At 36.4% G+C, this 12,563-nt stretch overlaps 1 protein-coding gene across 4 annotated transcripts in view; it reads right to left on the reverse strand.

Annotated features, from left to right (window-relative positions):
- USP45 (ubiquitin specific peptidase 45) overlaps positions 1-12,563 on the reverse strand; it is a 99,988-nt gene that overhangs the window by 45,158 nt on the left and 42,267 nt on the right. For 3 of the 4 annotated variants that reach the window (XM_077812860.1, XM_077812858.1, XM_077812859.1), the window contains exon 8: positions 10,084-10,214. The exons of the other annotated variant lie outside the window; for it this stretch is intronic. In XM_077812860.1, the coding sequence (XP_077668986.1) occupies positions 10,084-10,214 (131 nt within the window). The remainder of the gene's footprint in view (positions 1-10,083; positions 10,215-12,563) is intronic. 4 annotated transcript variants of the gene reach the window in all.

Consider the following 12,563-nt stretch of genomic DNA (forward strand, 5'->3'; position numbering starts at 1 on the left):
TGACCGCGCACAGATGTGCCGACATATGGAAGCCAGTGCCAATGAGCTACAACCTGTTGTACAGTGTCAGCAGTATAATGACAGAACAGGTTGAACTCCTGTTAATGGTCATAAGAAGTGAAGGACAACTGTGACAGCCATGTACTTATTAGTTAAGCCTATCATTTCACTGATGCTCTTGGGTCAAGCATTTATGTCTTGTACATCAGCTACAAAGATGTTTCTAATCATTATCTACCAGTTAGAATGTGGCTAGTTTTTACAATGAAAATTATGCAGTACTAGTTAAAAGTCCACACCCCAAATACAATTTTTTACACTTCTTTTAAAGTATAATAATCTTCATATGTATTCGAGATTAAGTCATCCTTTGTTTTTCAGAATTAAGCAACACTGTAAAAAAACCCCACAATTGTAATAAAGTAGCCCAATCACATTATACAGGGGCAATACATTATCCTGATTTTTAAAAACAAAACAAAACAAAAAAACAAAATAAACCTTCTCTACTGTGCTTTCCTCACAAGTCATGGGAAACTTAATAACAAAATACTTAAAGATCCTCTCCTCATATGGAAGTGTGTCTGTGCCTCTAAATATTTTTTGTTGACTCTCTCTGGATCCTTTCTATTTCTGCTGTATCTTTTTTTTTTTTTTAAATAACGTATGCAGTGTTCTTGTAGCCCTGTCAGTCCCAGGATACTAGAGAGACAAAGTGGGTGAGGTAATATCTTATATACAGAGTTCTTCTTCAGGTCTGGGAAATGTACTCAGAGTGTCACAGTTAAACACAAGGTGGAACAGATTAAATTAATAACTTTGCTAAACACTAAAAATAACTGACTGAATAGAGACACTGGATTTACAGTTTATTACAAAAATCAATAACCCACTGGCAAACCTCACCCAGGTGCCTTTCTCCACTACCCGCTACTTCCTTTCCCCCTATGACTGGAGGGGTGTTAACAGGTCACTTCACCTTGAATGGTCCCTTGAAATATATGTGTTAACTACTTATTCTAAACAATCTGTTCCACCTTTTATTTAGCTGTGACATTCTGAATAAGTTTCCCAGACCTGAAGAAGTGCTCTGTGTAGCTTGAAAGCTTCTCTCTCTCTCACCAACAGAAGTTGGTCCAATAAAAGACATTATCTCACCCACCTTGCCTCTCTAGTATCTTTTTTGAGACAGACTGTCCAGAACTGAACACGGTATTCCAGGTTAGGGCATACCAATGATTTATATTACAGCATTAAAATATTTTCAGTATTGTTTTCTATCCTGTTCTTTATACATCTGAATAAAGATTTTGTTTGCTTTGTTTACTACCACTACAGACCAAGCAAATATTTTCACTGAGCTGTTCAAAATGATGTACAGGTCTTTCTCCTGAATGGGTACAGTTAATTTAGAATCCAGGAACATATGAGTAGTAAAAATTATTCCTGGCATCGTGCAATACCTTGCACTTGCCAGCAATTAATGTCATCCATGTTTGTGCTGCCCATTCACCTAGCTTTGTTAGGTTTCTCTGAGGTTCCTTACCATGTTCTTTAGTCTCATTTAAAGAATGATGTGTCACCTACTTATTTTTTCAGGGATGGAAGGGGGTCCACAAGTTTTGGTTTTATGTCAGCAGCACAAGAGGGAAGGTCAGCCTGACAGGTCCACTCTTCTCTGCTACAGTTCTCCAGAAGTGGAGCAAGTACATGTATGCAAGTCATAGAGACTCTCATAAAAATCTCTATGCTCAGTCAGGAAAGAAGCAGCCCCTACAGTCTGATGCTGGGGGAGGGCTTTTAATGAAGTAAGGTGTGCAGTGAAACCTGGGAACTTTTTCAATTAAAAAGCGAAGAAAAATTGTAGAAAATCCTCAATCCTCCTACAAAAAAAAAAGTGTCCTAACAAGCTGACAAATAAAAAAAAAATGGTTTCTCTTTCCTTCATTCCATGAATCACCTGTAGCATTATCTCATCATTCCATAAACATTATTTCTCTCAGCAGCATGATGATGGTGGAATGTTCCAGGCATTCTGTAAGGCTGGTTTCCAAAAAGCACAGTACACATAAGTGCCTGTAACCTCAGTTCACCACGTCCCCAGTGAATCCCTCCCTACGCTTTACAATACATCGAGAGAGACAGAGAGAGAGAGAGAATGAATCTCTTCTTCATCAGAAGTACAGCACCTTGTTCCACATCATTTTGGAGACCAGCAATAAAATCTTGTTTAGCAACATTCGTTCAGCAAAACAAGTAGTTGTATTATGGGGGAAGTACAGAGCAGTTTTTCTAATACCTAAAATATACTCATTGACACTAATCACTCAAGTACTGTAATATGAACTTGGTGCACATTTCTAAACAAAGTAACTGAAGTTTCTTCCACTGATAAAATTATTCAGCCGTAACAAATATAGGAAATATTTAGGTCCTCTTAATACATAAATGTTGTGTCAGTCACTAAGTCTCTAGATAAGTCAAAAGTCTGCAGTCCTAATATTCAGAATAGTGGAAAACAAACAGAAGGGCCCTGTAGCTATGCACACAATCTGTCCTAGCAAAACGTCTGACAGCTGCAACACTAACAAAATTAACAGTGGATGAATTAGTACCAGACGCTAAACAGTTGCTATGGAAAGAATCATCCATTTCTTTCTCCCTCCACCCCTCCCCCCCCCACTTCCTCAACTGATTGACCCACCACCACCATTCCCCCCAAATTAACAGTATTGTTTTACATTGTTTTATTATAAACAATCACAAATTACCCCTTTATATACTTAATATACATAAAAGGGTGAAGATATTCAATGATCCATCTAGAACTTTAAGACAGGGCTCACAATTTCAAAGGAGTCATGCCCCAATTATTTTTTTTTAAACCTTTAGTTGGCCAATTTGCACCTCCCCTTCCGGTTCCTTTCACTCCTTGCTTCCTGGATGACATTTAGCTTTATTTTCAGAGTCAGGGCTTCTTGTCATGGACTGGTAAATGGTACCAGCTCTTTGTTTCACCTCTCTACATGTCCTGTTTCCATCATCACCTGTGCATTCCTGACTCTTCTCCCCCTCAACTCCTCCCTTATTGTTCTTCTTTTCCCCTTAACCTCTTGAATTCTCTTTCACTAAACACTTCTAGCCTTAGATAGTAGCAAGAGTTCAGAAGTGTTATTTCAAACAGTTAAGGTAACTAGCTCTGTATTTGGCTATTTAAAGTGGCACTTGGCATCTAAGCAAGTATTTTGGTGTCTCACATCCTATACGAGCATGAAAAAAGCAAAACTGAGCATTCACGTTTGAAAACTGAGTCTCTAGTACCAAACTCTAGAAGGGCTGCTAGCATCAGATGTTTAATTATAGCAATGCCTCTCACATCTTACATTAATAGTGTTATTAATTCTCCCAGATAAGAATGTATCACACACTCTCCTAGAGCATAAAAATTACATTAATACCAATTTTATCCAGATCTATACTTCCCATATGACCTATATCGACACTAGGGAAGATTATCTATTTTTGAGGAACCAGCTGTGCATCACACATGAAAACAACAGTATTAGAGTACAGCATATTTCCTAGTAAAAGAAGTAGCAGACTTGTATTATTCCTGCCAAACAGGTAGATGCAAACATATCAAGAATAAGGAAAATTTATCATGAGTTGCGGAAAGCTTCAGTACTTCACCTACTTAGACTTAAAAATTGCCATTTCACCATATATTCATTGTTCCCCGCTAGCCTTGGAATCTATGTGATCATCTAATCTGATCTCCTGTATGACACAGACCAAAATAATTCCTGGAGCATATCTTTTAGAAAAATATCCTATCTTGTTTTAAAGTTACCAGTGATAAAGAATCCTTGGTAAATTGTTCCAATGGTTTGTAAGTGACCACTATGGTAAAGTATATTTACATTCTGGAGGTCATGACAAACAGATGACCCATCCACAACTTCTCACCTTCACAAACATCATGCAACCCACAAGCAACTAGTCAAGTGAAATCCAGTTAGGGTAATCACTGTAGACACAGTGTACTTCTCTTGCTGAAGAGAGATCCATTACTAGATCAACAAATCGTGGACTGAGACACTCACCTCCAGTGCTGGGAGGGGGAGATCACATTTAAAAATCTTTGCTGAAGCACTCCAAGTCCTCATGCTCCTATATATGCACCCATATAAGAACTAACAGGTAATCTCATCCCACACAGCTACAAGACTATACCTCCCGTGGCTGATAAATTCTTCATTCACTTCCTGAGAGGAGAATGCACTGGGTTCACCAGACCACGAACCCAGAGTATTTTTTCAATGTAGTGTTTCTTCTTCTGTTATTCCCCCCACTAGAAGTTATCTGGACTTTTACCTTCTTGAAACCATTCACATTTTAGCTACTTCAAATTCAACACACTTTCTTTTCCCAAATTAAAGATGAAAAGATCTACTCTTCTTTCTAATTTGCAGTTATGGGGGGTGAGAGAGATTTCAAAATAAAGAAAACTTCTGAAAACAATTTTGCAATCCATACGTAACAGATTAGGTTAGGGTTGGTTTGTTTTTTGTTTTTTCCCCAGTAAAAAATATTTTGTGGATGATTCCGTCTGTTGAAGAATGTCTGGTTATACACATTTCTTATAAATAAGGTAAAATTATGTAAAAGCAAAAAACTGCATTTTTGTTAATTCAGCCTGTTTTATTTCAAGCAACATTGGCTATAAATTTAGAACACATCTTCACAGTAAAGTTAGTTTCAATTACAGCTTCTTTTTCCGTTCTAGTATGCTGACTAGTATTTCAGAGCACCAGCCAGTTAATACTAGCTTCAAAATACTGTTACTGTGGTCCAAATAAAGCAGGCTGACATCTGGATTCCAGTTTATAACCAGCCATTCTCCAATCAGGCAATCTGATCTAGAACTAACTAGTAGGCTACTGATTAGCTTTGGCAAATCACTATTGCTATATTTCCACTGTTTTAAAGTAGACTTCAATAAACAAGCCTACCACCATTTGACGTAGTCACATATCTTATGACATTACAAACAAAATGTTTGGTCTTAATTAAAATCTGATATTTTCTTCTTTATAAATTTTTGCTAACAGACTCAGGGAGCAAATTTTTAGTAGGTTAATTTTTTTCTATTAAAAGTAACAGTAGAGCCAAAAAAAGTATATAATTAAAAAATATTTTACAGATTATGTATTTTTAGAAATATCAGGGCTTTCCTTTTTCTTCGTTGGAGGTCCTTAATAATAAATTTGGAGGACCTGCAGAATGATGTCACACAGGGTTGTCAAACTTGCTTTCTAAATGCAACTCCACCTCCATCAAACAGAGAGAGGGGATAATGATTGTTTGACAGTTTTAGCTGAATCCTACTCTAAGAGAGAGCTTAGCTTTCTCTTCATCTCAGTTTTGTGGTAGGGGAGAGATTAAGCTTAAATAACAACCCTTTCTATTCAGACCTTCCCTTGCCAAGGACTTCCAGCCGAGAGGAAGTGAGGACTGGATATTTTTCACATTTCAGAATGTAAAAAACAAAACAAAAAAGGAGAACTTTTCAAAGAAAGAAAGCTTGAAGACCCATTCATATATAGTAAAGGAGAAAAAAGGGCAAAATTGAACATTTTGTTTTAGCTTCATAACTTTCCTTTAAATATACTGTAAAATTTATCAAAGAATAAGGGCTCTGATATATTTTAACATTTCATTAAATGTAATTAATATTAATTTCTGAAATGTAAATTACTAAAAATGTTCTAAATTCCAAATACTAAAGCATACTAGGGACCTTTTCAGGCAGAATTAACTGATTCTAGTTCTAATTAAGAGTTATACCAGAATTAAGGTATAATTAGAACCTCAAACATAATTCCATTTAAAAAAAAAATAACCTGCAATATTTCTCAGCCCATAAATTAAATGGATTTTTTTTTAAAATGGTAAATCAAAAGAGTGCAAAAAATAAAGAAGTGTGGTCATTTGGAGCCAGCATAGTCTAGTGGTAAAGCAATGTGTTATCTTGTGGAGTCTGAGTGTTTGGAATGAATTCCTTTGTGCCTGGGTAAGCACGGGCTGATGTTCTGAAGAAAACATATTCCACTTTTGAGCCAAAGGATCACCCTACACTTATCTCTAATGATTTTTTTCCAGATGGGGCCCAAAGGAGGCATATGTTCATCATCTTCATTAAAGAAGCAAGTGGAGTAAGGAGGATGGAAATAAGCCTCCATACCGATTTACAAAAGGTACACATGGGGGTGTACTTTTCTTATGCACTACTGTACAACCTCCAAGCCAACTTTAAAAAGGTAATTCCAGGCCTTTAATTTAAACAGTGATTTAAGCTTCTTTTATTATTGTGGTCTAATATTGACTGCTGCCCACTAACTTTTTTCATGGATTTTTGCTGCCCATTGACATTAAAGTTGTGAAGCCCTATTGTGCAGAGTGAAATTAAACATAATGTTATATAACAGACAGAAATCGCTCCCAAGCCATTCTTATTTATTAGCTTAATAAGAGTGCCTTTCATTCAGCGTGGCTATCCTTTTATTGGAGCGAAACCTCGGAAATCAAATAGTTTATCTTGCCAACATCACAGTTTCTGACCTTTACCTTGATTATTTTTCATCATTTTCAGTCAATATTACTAGATAATTTTAATCACTAGCTATAGAAAGTTATATAATGAGAGAATTTCCTAGCTAACTATTAAAATGTCTCTCTGATGAAGGTTCAATATCTCAACGAGATCAAAGAATCATCTTAAAGGTAGACCTAGGACAATAATCTCTACTAAACTGATAGTAGTCAGATTACTAAAACTAAAAGACTGCACTGTTCAGACTATTTTATTAACATAATTTGAGGTGTGTGTGGTATATAAAAAGCACTCCTGGTGGTCAGATAGATATACCCAGGCAACCCCAGTTTTAAATGGCTTTCAAAATGGCTTTCTAAAATATAAGAATTTGAAGAGGGGCCTGAACTGTTGTTGTAACACAAGCTTCAATAATGATGATAGCTTACTGTATTAAGCAATTTCTGTGTTTTTTGATCAGTTTTAACTAGGAATACTATGATCTTGTTCACCAAAATTTCATTCTTTTAATGAAGCAAAGGATTATCTTTAATAGTAATGCCTGTAGGAGACTAAGCTCTTATTCTATGTTTGCAAAATAGATGTTCTGTTTTCTAAAATACAGGACACTTTTGTTCTAGAGCAGGAACTGCAGAATTACACTAAATAAATTAATGTACATTCATCTGAATAAAATAAAGTAGACTTTTCTTAGTTGGAGAATTTATTCCAGTTTATCTAGAATTTAACCTGTGAAGACCAGACAATAGCAATACAACATATTTGTGGATACAAGGCTCTATTACTCCAATTCCCTTTTTGCCAGGCTCATAAGTAGCTAGATGTCTATTTCACAGCTCACTGAGAATGTGCAGCAACAAGAAATTCTCACTGGTTAAGGCCATCACAATCACATTACACCACTCTACATTCTTTACATGGTGCTTATAAAGTAGTAAATTGAGTTTATCATTGCAGTGCTACCCTGAGAAGTGAGTTTATAAAAACGCCAGGGTGGAACTCAGTGTTTATACTTTTAAAACAGAACAATTTTTTTATGGAAGCATTTAAATAAAATAAAGATTTTTTTTTCTAGGTTCTAGACTTGCAAACTCAGCTGAGTTTGCTGAATGTCAGCCTGTTTTGTTTCTGGCTCATGCATCACCATCAGTAACAAAGGATTCTGCAAGCCAAATGCTGCCCTCTGTTATACCTGTACAGCCGTCTGTTGACTTCAGTGGGGTTGCACAAGTGTAACTGAACACATAATTTCCTGCTAATGGGGACTTGGCTGACAGTTCTAGTATTGACTCATGAGCCAGAAAAGAATCAGAAACTCTCTCAGAGCTGCGTTTGTTCTACAGAGCAACAGGTGTAAAAAGCAGTGATAAGAGTAAGATTTTACTAATGTCAGCAGCGATAGTTCTGAATAACAAAAAGCTGATCAGATTATTAAGGTAACATTTTTCCAGAGTCCCTGTAAAGTGCAGGCCTGATCTACAATTCAGTACTGCTAGTTTTAAAAAATTGTTAACACTATTGGATGTGTTGCACAGCTTCAAGCCTTGAATTATTCATTATCTGTATGCACATACACACACTAGCTGTCATTTAAGAATACCTCCATCTTGTCTGAAGTTTACAGGTGATCATATTTTTTCTGAGGCAGACCCCATAGCATGAAACTTGCTTCCTCCAAAATGTTCTATTTCATCCCTCACCACTTTATAAAAGCATGTTATTATTTCCCCTCTCACCTCTCAGATATATACAGAGCAGTTGTTGGCCCCATATTTAGTAACTTTCCTTCCAATCCCTTTGCTTTAAAAAAAAAAAAAAAATCCTCATCTGTCTTCAGAAATTTCTTTTAAGAGTGTTGTATTTTTATATTATTATATCACATTTGTTTTTATAAAGTGGGAAAATATCCCATATGCTTTTTAGAGGGTAAAGAATGCTATATACACAAGATGATTGTTCTTACTCAAATCCAGTAAATGTGCATTTGATATTTTCTTCTACAGTACAAACACCAAATGAAAATCTAGTACAATAAAAAGTGCACCAGGCATACCCAAACCTTTGCAGACAAACTTTGAGAGTGAAGTAATGCGGGGGGGGAGGGAGAGGGAATACAGGAAAATAATGCAGGGCTGTTTACCTGAATTGGTCAATCCTGCTTCAGTTTAAAAGCTACGTGTGTCTGTATAGGATACCAGAAGTTTAGGGCAAAGTGAGCCACTCACCATGGTCACCTGTATGTCACTACCCAAAAGAGGTTTTTTTAGCTCATAACTATTACATACCAGTGCTGGTTTCTGATCAAAATAAAAAGCTTTGGTGTACTGGAGGATTTCACAGAGTTCTTTTTTTGTGCACTGTGCAAGCAAGAACTGTAGAGGGCTCATTACAACTTGTTGCTATAATAATAGGTGTTCCCACACAAAGGTACTGAGTGGTGTACAATACTTTCACAAATAAAACTAACACCACATTATAATACTTCATACTTTTTTAAAACATGAATTGCAACTGTATTGCACTACACTGCTCTATCATAACCTACAGATTATTTTACTTACAGTGTAGTCCTTTAAATATTTAACTTTTAAATATTTGATCCAGTTATAGCACTTCTACAGGTGTTTTAAAAAATAAATTTGTCTGTGCCACAATTAAACACACCCATAAAGCAACACTGTGAACATTTTCCACCCTAAGAAACATGCATTTCTTTAGGGCTTGCAAATTCTTCTCAATCTGGAGCCATATGCCATCTCAATAGTGCTTCAAGTCCTTGCTTGCTAGGCCCTTTTAGTTTTGGATCAAAGCCAAAGCAAAACATCATCGCACAGGATTCACATATTAAAGCTTAAAAAAACACATGTATACACATTTGACCTAGAGTAGCCACTATCCATGCATTTTATTGCTATTATATTACCTGACCAGAAGCCTGAAAAGTAAATCTTTTTAAATTACTTTTTCCTTAGCTTCTACCCACCACCTGTTCTTTAAAAAGCCCATTGCAGTTAATTGGAGTTCAAGCCAAAATACTGAATGTATAAGGATAAATGCCAACTAAATTTGTGCAAGTTATACACAAATATTTTAAGTGTTTTATCATCAAGGAGGGAAAGTAATTGTTTAGAGTGGTCAAAAGAGGTTTAACTGGAATGTATGGGATTAAACAAAGGAAAATTGAGCTGAATATTAGAAAAATCTCCAAAGTGTGAAATCTATTAGATTGTAAGGGGCAAAGTCAGACAGGCAGATGCAACTCCCATTGGCTTCAATATGAGTGATACACCTAAATGAGGGATACCACCATCCAAGTGTCTCCCAAGTAGCAACAGTCCCATCACTTGACTTATTTAAAACTGAGTGGAAAATATACTACCGCATTAATCAATAAGTTAATGTTTTTTAAAAACTGGAGATTGCACCCTTTGTAACTTTCTGTTAAAAACAAAACTATTGTCTGCACTTACTTTTGACAGAGCTGGCTGAACAAAACTTTGGGAGAAAGAGGGCCTTTGCCAGTTTCCCTCATACTGTGAAGGAACAAGAACATGGCTGAAGTCAATGGTCCAGGGCTTGAGAGGTTCACCACCAAAGGATCCTTTGGAATAAAGTTGAATTATGTATCAGTAACATGGATGCCATTAGCGGATATAACTGATGCACAAGAGTTGTTCTGTAATTAATACATTTACACTAAAGATCAATGTAACTGACAGTAAGGCTTAAAAAGTTTAACTCAATACTTTGTAGTTTATACATTAATTTCAGAAGTTTAGTTTATCCTGATTGAATCTTAGTCAAAGAAAAAGCTTCAGAATCAAGCAGCTTTTCATACTGACATAAATTGTTGGCTAGTATTAATTTTTTCTTTTTGGCGGGGGGGGGAAGAAGTGGCTCACTAACTGAAGCTTGAAGTGAAATTTAATATCACTTAGTGGAAGATATAGTAATGAATTTATTAGCATGGTTTTCACATATTCCTCATTAATGTTCAGAAGGTCTAGATCTGTCCCATTTTATTTTTTATCTTTTTAATGTCAATTGCATTTATAGGGTGAGTGTGTGATGTTGGAATAATCCTGTCAGCTACTTTAGAATCCCAGGTGTTGTCAGTACAGCATCTATGCACATTTCTCACTTCTTTCATCTAAGACTAGCTTCCCAAATTCAAAGCTTGAGTAAGAAACCACACCAAGATGAAGTCAAAGGAAGCAAACAGTATGGCTCAGCTCTTATTTCTCTTCCCTGGGTTTTGTACATTCTCATGCTATAGTATTTTATTAGACATCAGATTTTGTAATTTTTCTTCACCTTCTATCTCCTATTTGCAAAGCAATAAGGAGGAAGGGAAGTAATCTAAAATTATATGACCACCCACCAAACACACTACTGTAACAGATGGATGAATTATTTGGTAGCAGTACAATTAACTAGATCTTTCTTATTAAATTAACAATGATTTCCTTTATTTTAGGCTTCTTGAACAACAGAGTTGGCTATAACGGGCCCCTCCCCATTTTTGCCAAAGCTAGCTGTCAAGCATATATGAGTCTTCTTTTAGTCTTAGTCCCATCTTTATCAGGTCAGCTCTTGGAGACCTCCTTCTCCATTCCAGTCTGTCTTGAAACAGTTCCTCAGAAACGCCTCAGCTAATCAAATACTTTTGTATGACATCCATCCATCTAGTTGGGGTCTTCAACCCTTCTTTGGCCCTCCACTTAGAAGTTTAACACCCGGTTTCCTATGCATTCTTTCAGTCTTTTCACAAGTCGAAACCATCTAGGGCTGGATTCCCTCCACTTTCCTATAATAGGTATCATCTTTACACTTTCCCTAATTTGTTTGTTCCAAACATGGTTCATCCTTGTAACTCCAAGGATCCATCTTAACATTTTCATTTCCGCTATATTCATGATATGCACCTGTCTCTTCCTCAGGGCCTAGCAGTCAGACCCATACAAAAGTACAGGCATAATTACCATCTTGTAGATCTTAGTTTTCAATTTGACAGACATTCTCCTATCACAGATCACTCTGCTCACTTCTCTCCATTTAGATGCCTTTTCTGTTCTTATAAGTTAATAAATGCATAAATAAATGCAAAGTAATGCACATTGGAAAGCATCATCCCAGCTATACATACAAAATGATGAGCTCTAAATTAGCTGTTACCGCTCAAGAAAGAGTGCTTGGAGTCACTGTGGATAATTCTCTGAAAACAACTGTTCAATGTACAGTGGCAGCCAAAAAAAGCTAACAATGTTAGGAATCATTAGGAAAGGGATAGATAATAACACAGTAAAGATCATAATGCCACTATATAAATCCATGGTACACCCACACCTTGAATACTGCATGCAATTCTGGTTGCCCCATCTCAAAAAGAGATATATTAGAATGGAAAAAGACACAGAGACGGGAAACAAAAATTATTAAAGGTATAAAACAGCTTCCATATGAAGAGAGATTAAAAAGACAGACTTTTGAGCTTGGAAAAGAGACATTTAAGGGGGGATATGATAGAGGTCTATAAAATCACGAATGGTGTGGAGAAAGCGTATAAGGAAGTGTTATTTACTCCTTCGTGTAACACAAGAATGGAAATATCAACCCAATGAAATTAATAGGCAGTTTTAAAACAAACAAACAATAGGAAATACTTCCTCACACAATACACAGTCAACCTGTGGAACTCACAGCCTTGGGATGCTGTGAAGGCCAAAAGTACATCTGGGTTCAAAAAAGTAGATAAGTTCACGGAGGATAGGTCCATCAATGAATATTAGCCAAGATGGGTGTCCCCAGCTTCTGACCGCCAGAAGCTGGGAGTGGATCACAGGAGATGGATCACTCAATAATTTCCCTGTTCTGTTCATTCCCTCTGAAGCACCTAGCATTGGCCCCTGTCAGAAAACAGGATACTGGGCTAGATGGAGCATTGGTCTGA

The sequence above is a fragment of the Eretmochelys imbricata genome, chromosome 3, assembly GCF_965152235.1.
Source record: "Eretmochelys imbricata isolate rEreImb1 chromosome 3, rEreImb1.hap1, whole genome shotgun sequence".
Classification (NCBI taxonomy): Eukaryota; Metazoa; Chordata; order Testudines; family Cheloniidae; genus Eretmochelys; species Eretmochelys imbricata.